This window comes from Suncus etruscus, chromosome 14 (assembly GCF_024139225.1).
Source record: "Suncus etruscus isolate mSunEtr1 chromosome 14, mSunEtr1.pri.cur, whole genome shotgun sequence".
NCBI lineage: Eukaryota > Metazoa > Chordata > Mammalia > Eulipotyphla > Soricidae > Suncus > Suncus etruscus.
This window is the reverse complement of record NC_064861.1, coordinates 347,680-357,465: the sequence shown is the minus strand read 5'-3', so window position 1 is coordinate 357,465 and position 9,786 is coordinate 347,680. Positions and strand designations below refer to the sequence as shown.

The window sequence follows — 9,786 nt, the reverse complement described above, 5'->3', positions numbered from 1 at the left end:
GACCTATCTTGGGCAGCGGTAGGAGCTTCAGTGCCTACTGCTGGAAATATTCCACAAATTTTATTTCTTTGAACTATAACATCTTTTAAACATGCTTCCAGGAAATGTCTCATAGAGCTCTTTGCCTCTCTCTGGTATTTGTGCAAAAGCTTGTGTAAGAGGCCCTTGAAAATACTTTAAGTTAGGAATTTGCTTTTTGTGGAGATATATAAAAAGAGGTCTGAATTCGTTAGTAATGAAATATGACTTTTATGCTCTTCTTTTCTTCTCTTGGGGTGAGTCAAGTGGCTGTGACTGAAATAGCCACTCCCTTGATGGGGCTATAAAATACAAAGGATTGGAGGTAATGCTGTAATTGGCATATCAGGGGAGCCAGTGGTTGGTGTATTCACTGGTTTTCCACTTCACTTAAAAACTTAAGGTTAATATCAGATCACAGGGATTCTATCATGAAGCTGGTAATTGTGTTTGGGCTGGTGGTGTTTAGCCTTTGCACATACTCTGGTAAGTAGCATGGGATATATGATTTTTGCTACATTTCTATGATCGCCAATGCTACTAAGAAAGCAATGGTCTTAGGAACTATGGCAGAGGAATTTTTAGAGCCAGTGAACAGTAAAGTTGCAAAGAATGCTCCATCATGAGCCCTTCCATCCAACAACAATCCCAAGTGCTAACCTAATACAGATTTCACCTCTAGTTTATTCTATATAAGAAATCAGCAAGTCCCTTTGAAATGAGCAAAGTACATTTTGTGATTGAATATACTGATATCATGATTTTCTTTATTAAAAAAACCTGACTGGAAATTTAACTTTGTATTTTTAATGACTTTGAAATTACATGGAATCATTCCTGTTATAATTGTTAATTCAGCATGTTGCTAAATTGGTTACAATATGTTGAATACTGAATAATAGTAGAAAATTATGGATGGAAACGACATTGTTATTATTCTCAAAGTACTTCTCAAAGTTTGGTAAAGGATGTATGATATCTGTCAAAGTCTGTACAATATGCATTTTGATATTAAAAGAGATAACTGTGAGATTACTAAGGGTAAAAATGTCTAATTTCCAGGTGGGATATAGAAATTGATTTAGTGGAACAGAATATGTTGTTTTTATATTTAGTCACTGTAACTTTTGGATAGTTATATTGGAATGAATTTGCAAACTGTATAACAATAGTTGCCATTCATTTATTTAGAGAACAGAAAGCATTGAGAATTTCTATCTTGAATATAAAGTAGATACAAAAATGTCTCATCATTTAAGAAGAAATAATACTAATAGTGAGAGGTAGGTGTTTTATACACCTATACTAAAGATTTTTTTTTCCTTCTTCAGTTTTTGGGCTACACCCGGTGACACTCAGGTGTTACTCCTGGCTATATGCTCAGAAATCGCTCCTGGCTTGGGGGACCTGGTTGAGAAATAAAACCATAGTCTGTCCTGGGTCAGTGCATGCAGGGCAAATGTTCTACCACTGTGCCACTGCTCTGGCCCCTATACAGAAGCTTTTGTTTGTTTTATCGACATATTTGACTGTTTCGTGGTTTTATTATATTTGATACTTTTTATAAAATATTGATGGGTAAAAGAGACAGTGAAAAGGTCTGTGCAAAAAAAATTCCCTTTCAGAGTAGAATTTTGCTGAAAAAAATGATTGTAGTAGATGAATGGAAGGTGGGTGTACAAACTCCATTTTTATTATTTAAGGGGGACAATAAAAAGGATTCCAAAGGAAAATAATTTCTATAACAGGGTTTTAATAAACAGGACAATGTTTGTGTTTGCATGTGCTCATGTGCTTATATTTATTGTTAGAATTGAGAACATGATGCTTAAACAATGCCAGTTGGCATTTTGGTTATTTAAAATTAAAGTTTCTTAAGAAATGAGCATCACAACAGACACTCTGATTCTCTCTTTATCTAGGAAGTAAGGCCTAAACTCTCCCCTGTGAGTGATATTCTCCCTATATCTAGAAATAGAGAGATATCTTATTGGTAGATAAAGGCAATTTGAGTGAGAAAACTATGACAAATTGTCTTACTTGTTCGTTATTAAAATCCTTCACAAATTTACTGTTTCTTTATTAAACTGGAATGTATACTCAACTCTCTTCATTTTGCAGGTCCTATGTTCTTGCAGACTCTATGTACTAATGACAATTCCTTGCTCATTTCACAGGGATTTGACTGATTTCTTATATAGAATAAACTAGAGGTAAAATCTGTATTAGGTTAGCACTTGGAATTGGGGTTGGAAGAGCAAAGAGTAATCTGCTCTGTATCAATTTAATTCACCATAAGAACCAAGAGCTATCTGGTGAAATATTTTCCTAAAAAATACAAATGTGACTTAAAATACATATCATATATTATTTTTTTATTCTCTACTCCTTCCCTCCATCTCATCATCTAAATGAAAATTATCCTCTAAAGCCAAATATATAAAATGGAGTTATTTTATAAAAAAAATTCTTAATAGAAATCCAGTGATCTAAGAAAAACTAATTACTGTGGTGGTCAAAGCTTTAAGAATGCTCATCACACTTGAGTTTTGTAGTCTTCCTCTTTTACTTCTCAGGATGTCCTGGAATTCTTTGATGCAAACACTTCAAGGAAAAGGTTGTGCCATCTTGTGCATATTCTCACTTTTTTGTACCTTTTCTCTTTGTAAAATGCAATTCATTATTTTTACCTGATGATCCTGATTTTTGATTTGAGATACAACCCTAGCATACCTCTCTTGGTAAGATTACTGCAAATTAGTAATCTCTTTTTTTGTGTTCCATTGTACTATGTCCATGTTTGTAAAACACATTCCTCTCAGTGGATACACACAGATATTCCTGATTCTCTAGACTCTGTGTTATCTGAATGGATTATCCCTTTTTTCATCTACAGTAGGTACACCAAATTGAATAAAACCAGTCCCCAACATGTCTGCATTACAGACTTGAATTTGCTGTGGGCAGTTTTCTAAACTGTGCTAGATCAGTCATGTTCCTGAGTGGAGATTCATTGTAGCATAAGACTGTTGGCCTCAAAATCATGGTTTTTAAAATAGCTACATGTCAAAACATCCTTTGTAAGTCAATCATACAGATCCCTCTGTATGTCAGGGCTTGTCTTAGACATGATTAGAGTAATGAATGCACCTAGATTTCTTGTTCTCATGGAACTTATACTCAGAGAAATGAAGAAATCAAATAAATGATTTAATGTTTTAGGTAGTTATAATATAAACTAGAGCTAGAAGGTAACTGGTAAGGTTTTCTTGAAATGTAACATTTGAAGAGTGATCAAATAAAGTGAAGAAGAAAGATTTGTAGTTTCTGGGGAAGAAAGATTCCAGGGAGATTAGAACAATAAATACATAAGTCTGAAGCAACAGTTTTCAGAGAAATGAAGATGAGTCACTCACTCTGAAATGTTCCTGTGAAAGGGCAGAGGAGGAGATTAATTGCAGATAAGAGGGGGAGGTACTTGCTTAACAGGGATCTTTTATCCTGCAGCTACAGCCTTATTCGGGAAAAATTTGCCTCTCGGAGATGGTTTATCTCTGGGCTCAATTCTACCCTCCTTGGATCCATTAAGGAATTTGCTGAGAACTCTGGGAATTTCTGTTGAACACCTTGTGGAAGGACTGAAGAAATGTGTGGATGAGCTGGGACCAGAGGCATCTACCTCTGTGAAGAAACTGCTGGTAACTACTTCTTGTGAGACTTGTTTGTTAAAGGGCAAGGCTTAGTCTATTCTGATGAGTAGTACTCCTACTCCCATCATTGCATCCCCACCCATCTTGTTCTTCCTTATGGACATAAAACATATTTCCCCTCTATATTCATATCAATTTGCATGGTCTCACTATATTCATATCAAATTGCATGTCCTGAATATCAAGTAAGTGCAACAACTATGCTAGTAGGAGGAATTTTTTTATTGTGTAGGAACCACACAAAAGAAAGACATGTAATCTGCATTTGAGTAGAATTATTGGATTATAGGACAAAATTTAGGGGTGGATTTCTTCTAAGTAGTGTCATGAGACTTACTCTCCTGGTAATAATTTGTCAGCTGAAGAAAGTTCACTATTCAGGCCCAGCAGTGGTGGTAGTCACCATGGTTGCATCCTGTGGTACCAAACAGTGAGTTATTTTTTTAAATTTCATTCAGTTAAATTACCATGATTTACAAAGTTATTAATAGTGAGTTTTAGGCATATAATTTTGTTGTTGGTTTTTTGGGGGGTGTCACCTAAATCAGTACTCAGGGCATACTCTACATTCAGGAATCACTACTACCTATGTTCAGGGACTATATGAGGTGCTGGGGATTAAACTTGGGGCACATGCGAAGCAAATTCCCTACCTGCTGTACTTTTCTTTAGTCCAAGGAATATAATATTTTACCACAGTTCCTCCACCAGTGTTCCCATACTCCACCCCCAAATCCAGACATGTCACCTTTAAAGACATATTAAAAAGTTAGTAGTTTCAGCTTAGATATCAAGTTTTCAGTGTTGTTGTTGTCTGTTTTTTAATATATAGAAATATACCTAATCCACATCACCAGTATAACTGAAGCCATGACTCTTGTTCATCCATTATTATTACTTCTTATCTTTCTTCCCATTTTGATTTATTCCCTTCTCTGCCTCCCTATACTCTAGGGTCAATGGTTATCTAGGCATTCTCCCTTTACTATTTTACATTTCCTCATCCAATTATTCTATATTTTACAGAAAATGAGATCATTGTCTGTTAATCTTTCTTCTTTTGGCTTACTTCACACAACAGTTCCAACCAGATTTGAGCAAATTTCATTATTTGCAGCTCCATAATATTAGATCATGTAATTTGTATATATCACATTTCCATAATGCATTTGTCTATCATTGGATACCTAGGTTAATTTTATATCTTATCTATTGAACTAAGTATAGCAATGAGAAATTGTTTACTTATGTCTGAATAACTTTTTTGATGATTGAATGAATGCAGTCCTTGGTGGTGAATTAGTCATTTATATTCTGGATTTCTCACAGTGAAATGCTAGCAAAATAGGTTGGTGAAAGGGACCACTTCTGGAAATAATGTAGGTACAGGTAAGCTACTCTTATTTTTTACTCTCATCCTTCTGTTTTTCAGGAGGCTCTTTCATTTTTGGTGTGATATAATGATAAAGAAGAGTGGAGGTGAAATGAGGATGAGTCTCCCCTACACTGACAGATTCTCATTCTATACAATTATAAACAAATCATCCTAAAATGTAGTGATTCATGAAAAGAATGAATAAAGCAATGAAAAATGCATGGTTTATGTTCTTTTTATCTTTTTGAAACTTATCCAAAAAGACCTAGAAATTTTTTAACCCTTGGGTCAAAAACTCCAGTGTTTCTGTTGCTGTAAAGATAACTCTGGCTTTCAGTAATCTTTACAATCATTACACTTTCCTTTGCTCCAATTCTTATCAACATTACATCTTCACATGGGTTTTAGCTCAAACTCACCCCTTCATGAAACTACCAGTTAGTAAAATATAACTAAATGTCCTTGCTACCAACAGTTGCATGCCTCAATTTAAAAAGAGAATTTTATCTCACCTCTAATGCTTGCAACAATCTTCCTTTGTTGCTACCATTGTTCAAATAAATGATTAGGTGTCATATATTTGATTGTACTACTGACCAAATGTCCCACATAAGGTTGAATCTTTTGAAATAGGCGAGGAAGGGGTAAGATCAGGGGCACAGCTTCAATCTATGATTTAGTTTTGTGATGTCTAGGGAAAAAGGCTTCCAATAGTTCCATATCAGAAAGTGTCCTCAAGCAGGGGGTTTCTTAGGAGCCAAATCTGGTAACAAGCAATAGTCCATGGTGACAGGAGGTGAAGGAAGAGGGGCCACCATGATCAACTCAATAGCAGCAGACTGTTTCTTCTCATGCTGAGAATCTATCTTTAAACTTTGGGTGCTGGTTGGCATCTGGGGAGAATGTTCTGCTTCAGGAGGAGTTAAGGACTGAGAGTAAAATAATGGTTAAATGTAGAGAAAGTACATGAAGGGCTCAAAAAGGGTTTGTAGGATGGTGGACATAAAAAATAGATAAAGGGAGGAGGATGGGTTAAGTACAATAGAGGGGAGAACACTATACTACATAGGCATTATATCTATTGCAGATGGATGTGCCAACATCAGCAGCCAGAGTATATATTCGTGGATTACATTTGAAAAGCTTTCCCAGGTGATATGAGACAGAACACTTAAAGAGAAGGGTTAAAAAAAGAAAGGAAAGGAGAGCTGGCAAGTCTACTGTAGAAGATCCCTCCTCCACCCCGTTAGGCCAATCATGTTTGGTGGAAGCAAATAAACTAGATTGAAGAAAGGCTTCATAGCTTAAGTTATGTGTGGAGCATTCTTAAGAACAATCATAGTTTTCAAATCTAAATAACCAAGTAGCATGGTAATGAGCACTGTATGGGGAGACTATACCATGAAATTGATATCATGTCTATTACAGATGAACATTAGACAGCCATTGGTACAGCGAAAATATATGCTTATGCGATCAATCCATGGGTTACAGTTAAAAAGCAGACCCAGGTGAAATGGTACATTAAAAAAAGGAAAAAAATAATAGAAAAGAAAAAAAGGGGGGAGAGAGAAAAAGAAGTAATAATTAAAGCCAACAAAGGTTTTCCATTGTCTGGCCCAATCCTGCTTGGTGAGTGTAATCTATGCTGGGTAAAGGCTACCAGGAATAAATTGTGTAGAGAGCATTCTAGTGAATACATGATATGGTGATAAGCAATGCAGAGGGAGTATATACCGTGTATTATTATCCAGTGGGTTTTGTGCACCCTGTTTCCTTTCCTCAAGGCAACCTATAATTATGACCATTATGGTATAATGTTAGACTAACAACAGTTGTTTTTGTAAAAAAAAAAAAAAAAAAAAAAAAAGAAGAAGAAGAAGAAGAAAAAAAAAAGGACTGATAAGGAGGAAAAACTCTTTGGTAAGGCTGCCTGGGCTGCCCTGTCCAGCCCGGTGGGTGAGGTCACTGACTAGTCTTCCCTTCCCCACCCTGTGAGTCCACCTGAGTGAGCATGGGCTGGGGTCAAATGGGTGACCCACTGGGCTGCTGAAGGCTGAGGCCTTACTTGTTGTCCAGCTTTCCTGCCCTGGTGGGGTCCACACCACTCTCAGATGAAAATGGATTCCACTTGTAGCACTGGAATTGGCAGGCCTGCCAGGGAAGGCCACCCGGGCCATTCTCTGGATTCACTCTGTGTCTCTTAACAGGTGCATTTAGTCCACTGACATTGAGAGAGATAATTGTTATGGAATTTGGTGCCATCTTTGTGTAGATTTTGGTGTGTCTGGTGGTCAGTCTTATCTTAAAGTAGACCTTTCAGTTTTTCTTTTAAGGCTAATTTTGGTCTGTAAAGTTTATGAGCTGTTCTTTATCCATGAAGCTATGTATACTTCCTTCAAACCTGAAAGTGAGTCTGGCTGGATTCAATATTCTAGGCGAAACATTTATTTCATTGAATTTTGTCACTTTGTCCCACCATTACCTTCTGACCTTGAGGATTTCTTGTGACAGGTCTGCTGTAAATCTTAAGGATGCTCTTTTAAATGTAGTTTTCCATTTTGATCTTGCTGCTTTCAGTATTCTGTCCTTATATGTTGGATTCATCCTTGTAACTTCAATGTGTCTTCTGGTACTTTTCTTCGGGTCTCTTTTAGCGGGCACTTTTTGGGCATGCAGTATTTGGTTGCTTGCAGTCTTTATCTCTGGGGGTTTCACTGCAATGATGTACTTGACTGCTGATTCTTCCTGGGGATTTTCTTTCCACGTCTCTGGGATTCCAGTGATTCTTATGTTGCTTATGTTGAGTTTATTCAACTTCTATTTTCATCTGTTCACATTCTTTGAGTGTGAATTTTTCCATTGTCTGATAATTTGCTTTAAGGCTTTTTCCCAATATTTTCTGTAGTATGAAGTTGTTCTGCATCTCATCTTTCAGCTCACTGATTATATCTTCAGCTGCTGTTACCCTGTTGGACAGGCTTTTCATTAAAGTTTTCATTTCATCTACTGAGTTTTTTCAGACCTGTTACTACAGTTTGTATTTTTATCATTTCTATCTTCATATCTTTTTCATTCTTATTTGTGTTCCATTCAACTTGATGTATGCTTTCTTTGAGTTCTATAAACATCCTCCATATTTCTTATCTAAACTCGTTATCTGAGAGATTAACTGGTTGGTTGGCAGTTTTTGAGTAATCAGAGATGTCATCTTTATACTCTATGCCTGGTTTTGGCCTGCAATGTTTGCCCATTGTCATGCTGTAGTGTGGATTTTTCTATGTGTTATGGTGGTTTTCATTGGCTAGGAGATGCTTGTGGCCATGAAATGGAACAGCCAAACTCTTCTGGCTTCACTCTTTATGGGTGGGATTGCTCACCTCCAAAAAAGAGCCCTCATGGAATAATGAGCATAGAGGATCACATCTTTGTCTGCAGGACAGCCAAGAGAAGGCCAAAATTGGCTAGCAGCTCAACTGTCTGTGGGTGGGACTGCTCACCTCCAAAGAAGAAACTACCCCTTGATGATTAAGAAATGATCCTCTCTGTCTTTTACAATCTTCTTGATCCTGAAATATATATCATCTGATATTAATATGGCCACCTCAGATTTTTAAGGTAGTTATTTGCTAGAAGGATTATCTTCCAGATTTTGGCATTTAGTATGTGTTCACTCTGACTATTCAAATGTATTTCTTGTGGCAGCAGTCTGTTGAATTCAGTTTTCTAATCCATTTTACTACTATATGTCTCTGAATCAGTATGTTTAGTCCAATAACATTGAGAGAGATTATTGCCATAGAGTTTGAGCCATCTTTATATAGACATTTGGGGTGTTTGTAGGATTCACCTTCTGTTAAAGTAGTATTTTTCTTTAGGGAGGTTTTGAGTATATGATGTTTCTGAGCTGATGTTTATATGTAAAGCTGTATATTAATCCTTCAAACCTAAAGGAAAGTCTGGCTGAGTGAAGTACTCTTGGTGAAGCATTCATTTCATTGAGTATATACCCCTTTATCCCACCACTACTTTTAGACCTGGAGGGTTGCTTGGTTGTAACTCTTAAAGATGATCATATATGTAATTTATTTTTTGATCTTAAAGATTTCAGTATCTTATGGATACAGAAAACTATTAACAATTCTTAATAATATTATTATTTAAACACCTTGATTACAAATCTGATTGTAGTTGGGTTTCAGTCATGTAAAGAATACCTCCTTCACCAGTGCAACATTCCCATCACCAATGTCCCAAATCTCCCTACTCCCCACCCCACTCTGGCCTGTACTCTAGAAAGGCTTTCTACTTCCCTCATTCATTCACCTTGCTATGATAGTTCCCAATGTAGTTATTTCTCTAACTGCACTCATCACTCTTTGTGGTGAGCTTCATGTCATGAGCTGGATTTTCCAGCCCTCCTCTCTTTTGTCTCTGAAAATTATTGCAAAAATGTCCTTTTTTTCTTAAAACCCATAGATGAGTGAGACTATTCTGCATCTATCTCTCTCTAACTTATTTCACTCAGCACAATAGATTCCATGTACATCCATGTACAGGAAAATTTCATTACTTAATCTCTCCTGACATCTGCATAATATTCCATTGTATATGTATATTGTGTGTATGTACCACAGTTTCTTTAGCAATTTATCTGTTGAAAGGCATCTTGCTTGTTTCCAG

At 36.4% G+C, this 9,786-nt stretch overlaps 1 protein-coding gene across 1 annotated transcript; it reads left to right on the top strand.

Annotated features, from left to right (window-relative positions):
- Positions 1 to 449: 449 nt before the first annotated feature.
- Positions 450 to 5,184, top strand: SCGB3A2 (secretoglobin family 3A member 2). The gene is made up of 3 exons (XM_049786527.1): positions 450 to 504; positions 3,526 to 3,716; positions 5,161 to 5,184. The coding sequence occupies exons 1-3, from the start codon at positions 450 to 452 to the stop codon at positions 5,182 to 5,184; spliced, it is 270 nt and encodes an 89-aa protein (XP_049642484.1).
- The last annotated feature ends 4,602 nt before the right edge of the window (positions 5,185 to 9,786 follow it).

Coding starts and splice junctions, on each gene's coding strand:
- SCGB3A2 (XM_049786527.1), top strand. CDS start 450: ATGAAGCTGGTAATTGTGTTTGGGCTGGTGGTGTTTAGCCTTTGCACA. Junction 505..3,525: donor TAGCCTTTGCACATACTCTG/GTAAGTAGCATG, acceptor TTTATCCTGCAG/CTACAGCCTTATTCGGGAAA. Junction 3,717..5,160: donor CCTCTGTGAAGAAACTGCTG/GTAACTACTTCT, acceptor TCTGTTTTTCAG/GAGGCTCTTTCATTTTTGGT.